Source organism: Cyprinus carpio, chromosome B11 (genome assembly GCF_018340385.1).
Source record: "Cyprinus carpio isolate SPL01 chromosome B11, ASM1834038v1, whole genome shotgun sequence".
NCBI classification, from domain to species: domain Eukaryota; kingdom Metazoa; phylum Chordata; class Actinopteri; order Cypriniformes; family Cyprinidae; genus Cyprinus; species Cyprinus carpio.
This window is the reverse complement of record NC_056607.1, coordinates 16,549,196-16,563,184: the sequence shown is the minus strand read 5'-3', so window position 1 is coordinate 16,563,184 and position 13,989 is coordinate 16,549,196. Positions and strand designations below refer to the sequence as shown.

At 35.3% G+C, this 13,989-nt stretch overlaps 1 protein-coding gene across 13 annotated transcripts in view; it reads left to right on the top strand.

Moving 5' to 3' along the window:
• The window catches only part of LOC109060845 (liprin-alpha-2-like), a 100,085-nt gene that overhangs the window by 80,874 nt on the left and 5,222 nt on the right, over positions 1–13,989 (top strand). For 6 of the 13 annotated variants that reach the window (XM_042734242.1, XM_042734243.1, XM_042734237.1 and 3 more), the window contains exons 10-25: positions 483–614; positions 1,485–1,547; positions 3,063–3,154; positions 3,283–3,415; positions 3,692–3,918; positions 6,062–6,290; positions 6,426–6,461; positions 6,651–6,782; positions 8,949–9,066; positions 9,351–9,432; positions 10,271–10,352; positions 10,549–10,749; positions 11,686–11,748; positions 12,108–12,134; positions 12,801–12,976; positions 13,069–13,166. In XM_042734242.1, coding sequence (XP_042590176.1) covers positions 483–614; positions 1,485–1,547; positions 3,063–3,154; positions 3,283–3,415; positions 3,692–3,918; positions 6,062–6,290; positions 6,426–6,461; positions 6,651–6,782; positions 8,949–9,066; positions 9,351–9,432; positions 10,271–10,352; positions 10,549–10,749; positions 11,686–11,748; positions 12,108–12,134; positions 12,801–12,976; positions 13,069–13,166 — 1,891 coding nt within the window. The remainder of the gene's footprint in view (positions 1–482; positions 615–1,484; positions 1,548–3,062; positions 3,155–3,282; positions 3,416–3,691; positions 3,919–6,061; positions 6,291–6,425; positions 6,462–6,650; positions 6,783–8,948; positions 9,067–9,350; positions 9,433–10,270; positions 10,353–10,548; positions 10,750–11,685; positions 11,749–12,107; positions 12,135–12,800; positions 12,977–13,068; positions 13,167–13,989) is intronic. The other 7 variants (XM_042734244.1, XM_042734245.1, XM_042734238.1 and 4 more) reach the window with 4 other exon arrangements.

The window sequence follows — 13,989 nt, the reverse complement described above, 5'->3', positions numbered from 1 at the left end:
CCTCAGACTGGGCTTGAGCTCCCGTTCTTTCCTGACAGTCACAATGCTCTGTGTTGACTACATTTTAAAGACCGTTGCCACCAAAAGAAAATTAAGATTTTGTTGCCAGGCAACTGAGTGCCCATATCCCGCCACAACTGTGTTTAAAAGTCATCACCCCTACATTAAGCTACAGGGACTGTCATTATTCATTTTCTTGAGGGATTATCACAAAATGCACACCAAACACCCATAGAAATTAGTTCAAAGGCAACTCTCAAAGGCAGCTGTGTCTTTTAATATCATGAACCTGACTTAAAAATCAGACATAGAATGCTTCAGGGTGTAATACTGCCCTCTATTGGTTCTACAGTACATAGATTATCAGGAAAACTAATTCCAGTCTAGTTGCACTCTTAAAATAAAGGATGTTGTTTCATACTTCCTTTTTCTTTCTTTCTTTCTTTCTTTTATCTTCTCTGCTTGCTGTCACTCTTTCTCAGGCTCGGCAGAGGGAGAAGATGAATGAGGAGCATAACAAGCGTCTGTCTGACACTGTGGATCGTCTTCTCACAGAGTCCAATGAACGGCTTCAGCTGCACCTGAAGGAGCGCATGGCTGCGCTGGAGGACAAGGTACAGATTTTACAATACCCACCTGTGCATACTACTGTACACATTTGACCAATTGATCAGCCAATGCTTAAAGAGTATTTAAGCAAACACAGAACACACTGACACAAGGGTCTCATTACTGACTGGTTTTCGAGGCCTAATCACAGAAGATCTCAGATTTACATGTACTGCCGAAAAAACAACAAAAAAAACGAGATATTAACAGCTAACTATATATATATATTCAACATTTATATTTTTAAATGTTAAAAGAAAATATATTTTCAAATATATTTTTAATTAAATTTTTTCAGCATTGGCAAAGAATCTTCTTTTCTTATTGAACATAGTTAAAATAAGATAAAAATAAGATTTCTCACGTTTATATATATATATATATATATATATATATATATTTAAATTATCTATTTTTTTTCATAAGAAATTAAATGTTGATTTATTTTCTTAATGTACATTCATATTATGAAAACTAATTGGATTATTTAATTTATTTACATCGAACATAATATATTATTAAATTATAAATTAATTAATTTAAGTAATTAAAAATATTAATATTTATGTCCATATCTATAGTCTGGCTTTATCCTAGAGTGTGCACAGCCATATTCTATAAATCGCTTGTGAAAAACATAGGTATGAAGGTTTCCTGTTCAGCTTGAATGAATTAGAACTCAGTCCTTTCCTCATTTGAGCTGTAAGCTGAGATGACAGAAGTGGCCAGATGTGAAGGGACAGGCTGAAGCACCACACGTAGAGAGAGAGAGAGAGAGAGAATATGCAGAGAATGTGCAGATGCATCTTTGGCACAACATGCTGCTTAAATCTTATTCTTTACTTTGTTTCGTTTGCCCCCCCACCCCCCCATCAAATGCACTCATCCATGACCTGGAGAATTCTCAAAAACAACTGGAAGAGTTCCATCACACCAAGGTACAGTAGCACTGCGCATTAATATTACACAGATCTGCAGAACATGAGCAACAGCCAGGAGTGTTGCAGTCTCAAGAGATAACCGAGGAGGAGCATAACATGTCCATGGACTTTTCTTAATTAAGGTCAAGTGTTTAAGTTAGGATATTTATATGAATGTATAAAGAAGTGTGTAAGTATTTATCCTGTAGATCAGGGGTTGCAAGTAAGTTTGACATCGGGCCAAAAAAAAAAGAAAATCACAACGGACGGGCCAGACCATAGTCAAAGGATAATTTAAGAAATAAACAACTAGAATGGCCCGTGACAGACTTTTATATTGTCTTTTGTAACTGGTAGTGAGCACTTACACTGAGCTAAAACCCTTAGTTAAACACTCAATTTGGACAGTCATTAACAAAAAGCCACATTTCATTTCCACATTTCCACATTACATTTATAGCCTACTCCTGTTTACTCTGTCTTTTCAGGAGTATAAGCATAAGCTCCCTCAGCTGTTCTGCATCCATGATCAAGAATTTTTTTTTTTTATAAGCAAACGTTTCAATGGTTCACTGTTCACTTTCAGAACTTTCAGTACTTTTCAAATTAAAAGGTCTCGATTCATCTCAAAATAAAACATTGCTGCAAAAATGTTCTTTTAAGTTTATTTTGAAGGCAAAATCACTAAAGACGAAGTGATTGTGAGTAACTGTTGCTGTCATGACAGATCTGTTTCAGAACCAGCCGCTTTAAAAATAATCTTGCGGCGGGCACTGACCAGATATTATTGCTGGCAGGTCACCTGATTTTAACCACTGCTGTAGATGGTCTCCATTTCTTTTATGTTTTTTAATTATTTTTGCTTTGGCTTTTGTATGTTCATTTTATAGTGTCCTGCAATGTGAAAATGTACTTTTTAAAAGTGCAAATATATATATATATATATATATATATATATATATATATATATATATATATATATATATATATATATATATATATATATACATACATACACATAAACTACTATTCAAACATGTAAGGTTGGTAAGATTTTGTATTGTTTTTAAAAAAAAATTTATTAAAATTTAAAGGACTCATGCTGACAAAAGCTGCATATATTTGATCAAAAATACAGTAAAACATTAACATTGTGAAATATATTACTATTTAAAAAAATTGTTTTGTATTTTCATTTATAGTTTTAAATGTATTTTATTCCTGTGATGGTGAAGCTGAATTTTTTAGCAGCTATAAAGCATTTGTGTGTTAATATTTTTCAGGATTCTTTGATAAAAAGAAAATTCCAAAGAACAACATTTATTCAAAACAGAATTCTTTTGTAGCATTATAGAAGTCAATTTGATCAGTTTAATGCATCTTTGAGGAATAAAGTATTCAGTTATTTTAAAAAATCTATTTTAAAATTATTATCATAATCTTATTTCGATCTTAATTCATTCAAGTTCATCATAAAAGTGGTTTTCATAATAATGAAAGAATTGACTAATCAAGTGTTTTTTGGTTGTTTAGGAGAGGCTTATTGGGGAGATTGAGAAGTTACGGGCTGAACTCGATCATCTAAAGCGCAGGAGCGGTGCGTTTGGAGATGGAACCCATCCTAGGTGACATCCAGATTTAAAATGTTTCTAGTACTTTGTTATAAAAAGAGCCCTATATTTATTTGCTCGTTAAAAGTGATGTGCTAAGTAAGCCTCTTTCTCTGCCTCTCTCTCTTTTGACCCGGTCTTAGGTCTCATGTTGGCAGTGCCACAGACCTGCGCTTCTCAGTCGTGGAAGGTCAGGGAGATCACTACTCCTCCACAGGGGTCATACGACGGGCTCAGAAAGGTCGACTGGTGGCACTCAGGGATGAGCCCACCAAGGTGTCAATGTCACACCTACTGTACATCTCCATATGTCACTGTTATTAACCAAAACTTGTAATATGTACTGTACTGGTATAACTGTAGTCACTGACAGACCATGGCCTTGTAAACTAATTTCTCCCTATTCTTTTCTTTTGCCTCGTTGGATGTGTTCGTTGTAAGTTCCGGGTTCTCTAATCCACTTCAAAAATGTTGAAAGCAAATCAGATCTTACTGAAACAGCCTGATTTGTAAACTCCACAAAGTAACCCTGATCCATGTCTTTATTTCCAGATCCTGCCAATGGTGGAGCAGGATTGGGATCGCTCTCAACCCTCCAGCTTGCGAGCCAGCCGTACTCATCTGATGGGAAGCGACACTGAGCTGTCTGACCTGGACGATGAAGACCGTGAGACCATATTCAGCTCAGCCGATATGCTGTCTCCCAGCGGGCACTCAGACGCCCAGACGCTTGCCCTAATGCTGCAAGAACAGCTGGATGCCATCAATGAGGAGATCAGGTTGGGATATGTTGTTGTTTTTTGTTGTTTGCACAGCAACAGCCTGACAGTGAGTTCTGCATGAGCTAGTGCCACTTACATTTTGTTTAAAAAGCATTTTAAAACTGTTGAAGCATAAAGTTTATGACTAAGCGCTAACTTAGCAGCATAAATGAGTCGTTCAGAGTGCATCAGTTCTAATGTCAGCACATTAACAGCACATTAACATGTCACCATCCGTATTTATTTATCATCAAGTGTTCGGTATTCATCATTATGATGGGGGCGTTGTTACTTTTACTTGTGAAGATTTTAGCCAATCAACCGAAGTCATTTGCATAAGTCTAAAAGGTACAGTAGCTAAATAGGCTGTTTAATTTGTTTTTGGTGGATGTAACATTGACTAACATTATAAGGAATTTATCATTATGGTTGCATAAAGGCTCTTTAACTTACTGCCAGCTTAAAGACCCCCTTAAAAGAGTAGAAAATCCCTTTAACAGTTCAGGGTTACAATTTACAATATTTGCTTTAGTATTTGAATGTTTTAAATCTGACATCTTGCGACTTGTGTGAAATCTAATCATGTGCCTCAAGTATATCAGCTTAAATTCTTAAAATGTCATGTTCAGTTGTCTTATTGATCCAAGCTTGTGCTCTAAACTCATGCTCAATTGAACAGAGTCTTCAGACGGGTGGCCAGTTATAGCCAGAGCCAACTTTCTTCTTAAACTCAATGACCTTTTTTCGATTTCCGAATGCACTGACCATGCAGGCAGACTAAAAGAGCACCTGTGTGTCTCTGTGCTCTGGCGGCCCGCAGATATAACTAGAACGGTAACAGAAACTGTCAGGCAGGCCAAAAACTTCATTCTAAATCCAAACAGTGCTCTGAAGCTTGTCCTGATACTGAGCTGTCTGGATTCCTTTCGGCAGCATAAAGCGCTGTAGGTGGACCATCTGTCATATATGAGAATATTTGTGAGTCTATAAGTTGAATCTACCCATCACACAGATAGATTCTGAGTTGTGGATGAATATAAATGCCAGACAGTAGCAGACCTATCACCTGAAATGTGCAGCAGTGTGCAGATAGCAGTGATTCATGACCTGAACTGTGGCTTAAACTCATGACGGTTTAACAGACTATACCTTCAGGGCATGAATATTAACATATATAAACAGTAAGACATTTTCTTTGAAGGCTGAATACATAATGCCCTATAAAGCTGTTAGTAGTGCATTTTATGGTTTCACAATGAATTCTAGCCACTGTTATAATGTATTATATGTGCAGTATAGAATATACAGTATACATAGTCGCAGGTGCGCGACCAAAATTAAAATTGCACTGTTTAAATCAGTTCAGACCACTAATTTATCTACCGACATGGTTGGCAGCTGTTAATTCACAATCACCGTTTTAGATCGACAAACTGTTATACTGTATAAGCTGTCAATTCGAACTTAAATAAACTACGCACTGCCGGTTACATGTACTTACTTCCTGGCAACCCGCTGAAAAATAAAAGCTTGCTGATTTAGATTTGAAAATTTTGAAAATTCATATAAAAATTAAAAAGGTAATAAAGAACAACAATGAATACGTAAATATTAGCATTGTGTTTTTAAGTGTACTATAAAATTTAGAATATAATAGTATTATCACACTGCATTTATGCATTCAAAAGTGCAATAACACTATAATTACATTTTTTTGTTTTTTTTATATATATAGTTATATTTAATGGGTCACATTGGTCAGGTGCAGTGTGAGCACCAAATCAAATCTCCAGGTGCTCTCATGAGAACCAAACTGAAAAATCTATGTGCACTCCTGTACACATCCTTTCTTGGCTACACATTATGCACTTATAATTTATTAGAAGATGTAAGATAAGGCATAAAATTGAGTGTTCTATGGGTTTTAATGCATTATAATATTTAAAAGTATAACTATAAATATGGATAAATGGGTAGCCAACATTAAATAGATCATTAAATAAATTAATAAAAATACAAAAAAGGTTTGTCTCTTCAGACACACTTATGATTTGAGTTTGGCTTTGGTTTGCAGTGTATTCTGCAGAGAGCACAGTTTGGGGATGTTTGTGTCTGTTTTATGTGGGACTTTTTTTTTCATCTCTTTCTCCTTCTGTTCCAGAATGATCCAGGTAGAGAGGGAATCAGCAGAGCTCCGGGCGGATGAGATCCAGAGTCGAGTAAACAGCGGCAGCATGGACGGCCTGAATGTGACACTGCGGCCACGCTCCTCAATCCCCACCTCCGTCACCGCCCTCTCTCTGGCCAGTTCATCACCCCCCGTTAGCGGCAGATCCACACCTAAACTGACGTCCGGTTCAGCAGCCCATGAGTTGGGCGTCATGACCCTGGTGATCCTTGCTTTACATTGCAATGCTTTTATTTTGTGTTAACCCCATTAAATCGTCTTTTTCTAACACTGACGGCACTTAATCATCTGTCACCTTGCATCTTCCTTTGTCTCTTTCTTCCTGCTAACACTTCAGCCTAGTGATTTAAGGAAACATCGCAGACGAGTGGCTGTAAGTGTGTCTTCATCTCTAAATGACTAAACTGAAGACTGGATTGCTTGTGCTAATTAAGTGTGTGTGCATTAGATAGATGAGGATGTGTATGTGTGTATATTATAGATGACTTTGTGTTCAAAATGTCATTGTTTTTTTTGCGAGAGGCGATATTGTGATGATTTTGTTTGTGTGTTTTTGTCCCAGTCTCCTGTGGAGGCCCGAGAAGATAAGGCCACCATCAAGTGTGAGACGTCGCCCCCTTCCTCCCCCCGCAGTCTCAGACTAGACCAAATGAACTTTGCTCAGCTAACAGGAAGCCTTGAGGATGGCCGAGGGTAAACGCACACACAAATCCACAGACGATCACGTCTCAGGTGTTAATAGATCCTTCTCTGATTGAACTGGATGAGACATCAATTTTCTAACAAGCACAATTGAGGACAGATGAGAGTTTGTTATAGGCAGAGATTCTCTTACAAACACTCAACAGCTCTTGAGACTATGGGTCTATAAACTAGTTAGTTACTGTCAGCTTGCCATGTGTGACCCACATCTGTTCTTGATTTGTAAGCCAAGTAGATAACTTAAATCTTTGAAAATAAGCTGATTATTGTAGGTTAAAAAAAAACTTAATCACATGTATTAATTTAATCTCTTCAGTTACCCTCTGCAGAACATTTGTTTTGACATTACGTTTTTGTCATAATTTACCTGCTTTCTTTTTAAACTTGTATGTTTTATATATAGTGGAACAAAATGTCAAAGATTCTGTTTTCCATAGAGCTTTTCCAAAAATGCTGCCGTTTTGAATTTTCTATTCGTCAAATAATCACAAAAATATTAAGGAGCACAGGTTCAACACTAATAATAATAAGAAATAAGAATTGTTTATTGAGTACCTAATCAAAATGATTCAGCTTTGGCATCATGGGAATAAATTAAATTTAAAATATTATTAAAATATAACTTTTTCTGTTTGTCTAATCAAATAAACATAGCCTTAATTTGCATAGGAAACTTGCATCAAAAGCATAAAAATTGTACTGACACTAAACTTTTGAACAGTAGTATATCATTTATTTAATAAATAATTTAATACTTTATATAGACTATATATAATATGTTGTTTATAATATCGTGTATAGAATTTATCATATGTTATTTCAGGATTTGAACCTAGTACCACTTTTAATGCTAAATAAAATCACTATAGACTTACTTATACAAAGAATTTCTAAATAATTTTCTGGTGGGCAGCATCATATTTAGCTATCATGCTGTGTTTTTAATTATGTTGCTCCAGATGTTCTCTCTAGAGCGTCAAGTACTATTTAAGCTCTGTGAGGATTTAGCTGGTGTGATGTTTTTATACGGCTAAATTTAATGATGAACTACCTTGGGTATTGTCGAATACAAATCACACTTTTGTAGTCTTTCAGAAGGCGTCCTGCACACTCAGACTAATACACAATGATTTGAACCAAAGTAAGAAATCACACCTGATGTGCATGTTTTCAGTCTCTCTCTGTCCTTCCTACTCCCACATCACTGCTGGGGAGTTATACTGCATCTCAGAGCCGCCCAGCTCTGTCACCATTTAATGTTTTGCACAAATTTATGGTGATGTTATGGGAGGAGTGATTTCATTATGATTGAATTGGCTTCGACAGAACCAAATAAGAGTGCAGGAATAACAGCATTTCTCAGCAGGGCAGGCAGTTAGCCTGATTAAAAGACTGCAAACAGAAGTGATCCTGCATGTTATATAGTGTGAGGCTTTGTTCACACAGGACAGGTTTTTGTGTTCTGTCTTACATACACATAATTCAGATAAATGTCTTTATCTTTGGTGTCAGGTCTCACTCTTTTTAAAGCATTTCCCCTTCACTCTGGCAGTTATTAAGGACAAAAATCCTATAATCCTAAATCTTAAAATCCTAAAATTTCTATTCGACTGCCGTTTCTAACTCCACATTGCTACACTTCTCATTTGCATTGGGTGAAACTCTGCTCAACTTTGTTTTGCTATTGATAATGGTTTCTAATGCCACCAGAAATGATTAAAAGTTAATGACTTCCAGTTGCTTTTTCACTACAGATTTTTGTCATTGTGAACATCCCTTAAAGGGCTAGTCCACCCAAATATGAAAATTCTGTTATCATTTACTCACTCTCATGTCAGTCCAAATCTTTTTCTTTTTTTTTTCTGTGGAACGCAAAAAAAGATATTTTGAAGAATGTTGGTAAGCAAACCGTTTTGGTTCTCAATGACTTCCACTGAATTTTATGCCCATATAATGGAAGTCAGTGGGAACCAAAACTGTTTGGCAAACATTCTTCCACAGAAGAGAGAAAGTCACACAGGTTTGGAATGTCACGAGAGTGAGTAAATGATGACAGACTGTTCATTTTTGGGTGGACTATCCCTTTAAATGCTTTACTGTAAGTCACACAGTGCCTCACTTTTTCCTCACTTTCTCTTTCTCTTTCTCTCTCTGCTAAGGCAACAAAAAGAAGGGCATAAAGTCATCTATCGGCCGTCTCTTTGGCAAGAAGGAGAAATCACGTTTAGATCAGCCTTTGAGCAAGGATGGCCAGATGACACCACCTGTCATTCCAGGTCGCATGAAACAAAAACGCATACATTACATGCAGGAACTGTCATGTTTTTATTACTACTACAGAGTATGACTTAAAAATCCCTAAATTCAGTTTTATCAAATTTAAGGCCATAAAAAGTCTTAAATACTTCAAATGGTATAATAAAACTCTTACTTGTAATCAGAAAGTATTTGGTTTATTTGTCTTAAACAAGTAAATAAAATTAGGTTTTTGATACCGTGTAGTGAGTGAAGATTGTATACTCCTTGACTAACTGTATTTTAATATGTTGTTACACTTCAGATTTCGAGATGGGCATTGGAGATACCATGACCTTGAGCAAACTGGGCACACAGGCAGAGCGAGACCGCAGGATGAAGAAAAAGTAGGTCTTCTCTGCTTTGTATCTCACTCACACAGCTCCTTCGTCCTGACGCCCATCAAATCACCCTGAGACATTCACTAATCCGACCTAATCCTTATTACCTAATTACACAGCTCAGTTAAAGCAAATGACCAATCAGTTGGATGGCAAAGTGCCATTTCCTGCAGATAAACAAGTTACAAATAACGCTTAATAGTAGACTAATAACATGGCCTCATTTGAGTGTACTTTACCATCTCGTAGAGTCCATCCTCATCTCCACATCTTATCTCTGTCCCCTGACCATTAGCGTGACAGAAAAAATAGGTTTCCTAATTAGCACCTGCCATGTGGATAAGTTTGTGTGTGTGTGTGTCCATTCTTTGGCACTGTGCTAAGAACAAAATGTGCCTCTTGTTTGGGTGTTGGATGAGAAAAAGAAATTGGATAGCCTTTGCATTCTAATGAAATAAAAGATGTTAGAAGAATAGCCTAGTGCTGTTCTCTAAGAGAATGAAAATCTGATTCAGATAAGTTAATATTTAAAATAATAGAACAAGAATAAATTACATTTTAGAATAGATTAAAACAGTTTTATCAAATAAATGCAACCTTGGTGAGCCTATTAAATCTTAAAGTTCAAACTTTTAAATAGTTATGTATAATATATATATATATATATATATATATATATATATATATATATATATATATATATATATATATATATATATGCTGTTTGAATCCCCATATCGTTTAACCACTACACTGTATGCTTCATATGTTCAGACTGATGTGAGTTTGACATCTCTAGGGTTGTGTTTCCTCTAAGCTTTGACCTTTCTTTGTCTTCTATCAGACATGAGCTGCTGGAGGATGCTAGGAGGAAAGGGCTTCCTTTTGCACATTGGGACGGCCCAACTGTGGTCTCCTGGCTCGAGGTACAAAGATATCAGCCACCATCCCTCCCACAGAGCAGTAATGAGCACTGCACCCATGATCTCCATGATTATAATCACACAAATCATAGGGGGGTGGGATACGGATGACAATAATTACGATAATTACTTACTCGCTCTGATGATGATGGAGATAACGAAGATGCATCTTGACGGACTTCTCTCTGACATCCTCCAGCTGTGGGTGGGCATGCCAGCTTGGTACGTGGCGGCGTGTCGTGCCAACGTGAAGAGCGGCGCCATCATGTCGGCACTGTCGGACACAGAGATTCAGCGAGAGATCGGCATCAGTAACCCGCTGCATCGGTTGAAGCTGAGGCTGGCCATTCAAGAAATGGTGTCACTGACGAGTCCGTCAGCTCCTCTCACCTCACGCACAGTAAGAGCCTGTCTGTAAACTGCTCACATATACAATCTCAAACTGAAAACAAATGAATCAAAAGTTTTCATTTAAATTGATTTTATTTAATTATAATAATTAATAATAATAATAATTAATATTTTATTAAAATAATTAAAATTAGTTATAGTAATTTTTCTAAAATCATTGTAATTTTATATTTCTTTTAATTCTTATTTTATAAGTGAAATAGTTATGATAGCAATTTATGTAAAAAATATTCAATGTATTTTTATAAACTTTAGTTAATTGTATTATTTTAGAATTAATTAGTTAATAATGCATTATAATAATTGATACAATTATTGTAATTTTATTTTATTATTTTGTTAATCATTATTTAAATACAATAATTATATAAATATGATAATAATTGTATAAATGAAATAATCTTTACAATAACAATTTGGGAAAATATTTAATGTATTGTTATAAATTTTTATTTTTATTTTATTTAAAACTATTAAGTTACAAATGATTCATTATTTATAATTATATTTATCTATAATAATTTGGTAAATACATTATAATTGTATGCATAATAATGCATTCTATTTTTATTTAATTGTAATTTTTATCGTTATTGAAATAAAATAATTATATTAAAAATATTCACGAAATCATCTTTATAATCATTTTTATAAAATACACATATATATATATATATATATATATATATATAGTTATAAAATTTGTTTTATTTAAGGCCAAATAAATTATTTGTAATTTTGGTCCAGTTTAGATTAAAATAGCCATCTCTACACCTACTGCATACGTAGAAAATAATTGCCGGGGGTGTTTGTAACATGACTGCCAACTGTACACACTTGCCTTAAAGGGACTTTAAAGGTGGATATGAGGACTATGCCATGTGTGATCATTTATCTGTGTGTGGGTCTGTTTTTTTCTGTTCAGTCTTCTGGAAATGTGTGGGTGACTCACGAGGAGATGGAAAACATGGCAACCTCGGCCAAAATGGTTAGTCCATCTGGGTGACTCCCTTGTGCCCGTGGTGCCATGCATATGCCACGCTTCCGCAGCCCCCACAACCCCCAGCCTGCTGCCCCTGAATCCACCCCCATCTCCCTCTGCCCTGCAAACTACCCAAAGAGTGCGCTTATTAAACCTTTTGCTTGTTTCTGTGTGATTGCTGTCCTGTTGCTTTGCTAAATTATTCCATATTTAACTGAATTTGCAGTAACTTAGTAAAAAAACACAGCTGCTTGGTGTGCACTTCATCTACTCTGACTGGACTGAACTTATTTAGCTGGAAGAGAGCATTGTTAACACTCTCCTCTGTGCTCTAACACGCTGGCACTCTGGCCTTTGACTGACAGGAGAATGAGGAAGGGAGCTGGGCTCAGGTGAGAGAGCATCCGAGAGCCTTCCAATGACCTCTTTTATGTGGTTTCCTTTTTTTTCTATTTTAAAAGTCTGTCAGTAGTATTTATGGAGTAGGAAAGAATTGACAGATTTTCATATGTAGTTTCAAGTAAAATAATGCAGCTATATGTAACGAATGCAATGAGAACTTTGTTAGTTTTATCTAAAAATAAAAAGTTTTTTTATGGGCCAAAATTTACTTTTATATTATTATATTCTTAGAATATGGTTTATATGATTAACATAAATTATTAATATGTTTAACATTATATTTTAATGTAGTATTATTGTATTATATTATTAAACAATGGAAATGTATATAATATTTTATATGTATATATATATATATATATATATATATATATATATATATATATATATATATATTTTATTTAAAATAATAATATATTATTATTTAAAGATTTTTTTTTTGTACATAATTATACTTATGCCGAAAAAAATGTTGGTGTGTGTGTATTTATTAATATAAAACTATATCTATATATATTTTTTTTAATTATTTTTCTTTATTTCTTTTTTTTACATTTATGGATCTCTGTGTAGGATCTGAATAAAAATGACTAAACTAAACCCATGTAAGATCCAGTTGACAGGCACAGTGAAATAATATCTTTTTTCTTTCTCAGACGCTAGCATATGGTGACATGAACCATGAGTGGATTGGGAATGAGTGGCTGCCCAGTCTTGGCCTGCCTCAGTACCGCAGCTACTTCATGGAGTGCTTGGTGGACGCTCGTATGCTGGACCACCTTACTAAGAAAGACCTGCGGACACATCTCAAGATGGTGGACAGCTTCCACCGGTAAACAATAGGATTGACTGCTCATTTTTAATAACTACTCATTTTAATAACCAGACTTTGTATGGAATGGTATATGCATTATATCCTTACAGGGCTAGTTTGCACTATGGCATCATGTGCTTAAAAAGGCTGAACTATGACAGGAAGGAGCTGGAGCGAAGAAGAGAGAATTTTCACCATGACATCAAAGGTATGAATAAATAAACAACGCACTCTCCGGAGTCATTACTTCTAAGTTGTGAAGGGAAGAGCACTATCTAGTGGCCGTACCTGTTATCTGCATTTTGGTGGCAGGAATGTGTAAGGTCAACAGCTGAGCTTTTTAGTGTCAAATTCATTTAAAGGGACGGCGCCCGGCTGAACTTCAGCATAACACATGAACTTGACACAGCTGTCACAGCTTTTTAAAATCTTTCATCTTCATCGCTAAAGACACACGCACCAACTGCTTAAGACACACACACTATGCACAGGATTGTACGAACAGAAAGCAGGCTAGCCAGCTGTGCAAAATGATCATGCTTCACATATACTGTTACCTAAACACAGATATTTCCAGTACTGTTATAAACACAGACCCCTTCCAAGATTCGCTTCATTAATGTTTACTGCATGGGTTAGAGGTGGTCTTTTCAGTCTGATACCACAGTATATCATGGAAACTGTATATATACAATACACGTTGTTTCAGTAGTTTTATGTTTTAACATCAAATATATAACTTTTTGCCGGCCAAACCCCTAGACATAAAATATTTCATTGACGTATCACCTGCAATTTTAAGGGAATATTTAAAAAATTTGATGAAAATTCACATTCGTGGTTGTCTGATATTGGTTAATGATCACATGACATGCAAGTTAAATTGTGAAGTGTTGCAGCCCACATTATTATTATTATTATTATTAGGAGGTTATAACTGTGATTTACAAAATTGAAGATAGAAATATATTGCTGTTGTAAATTACAATTGTACTTTAAAATAAAATGTTTTAATGATTTTATTGTACACT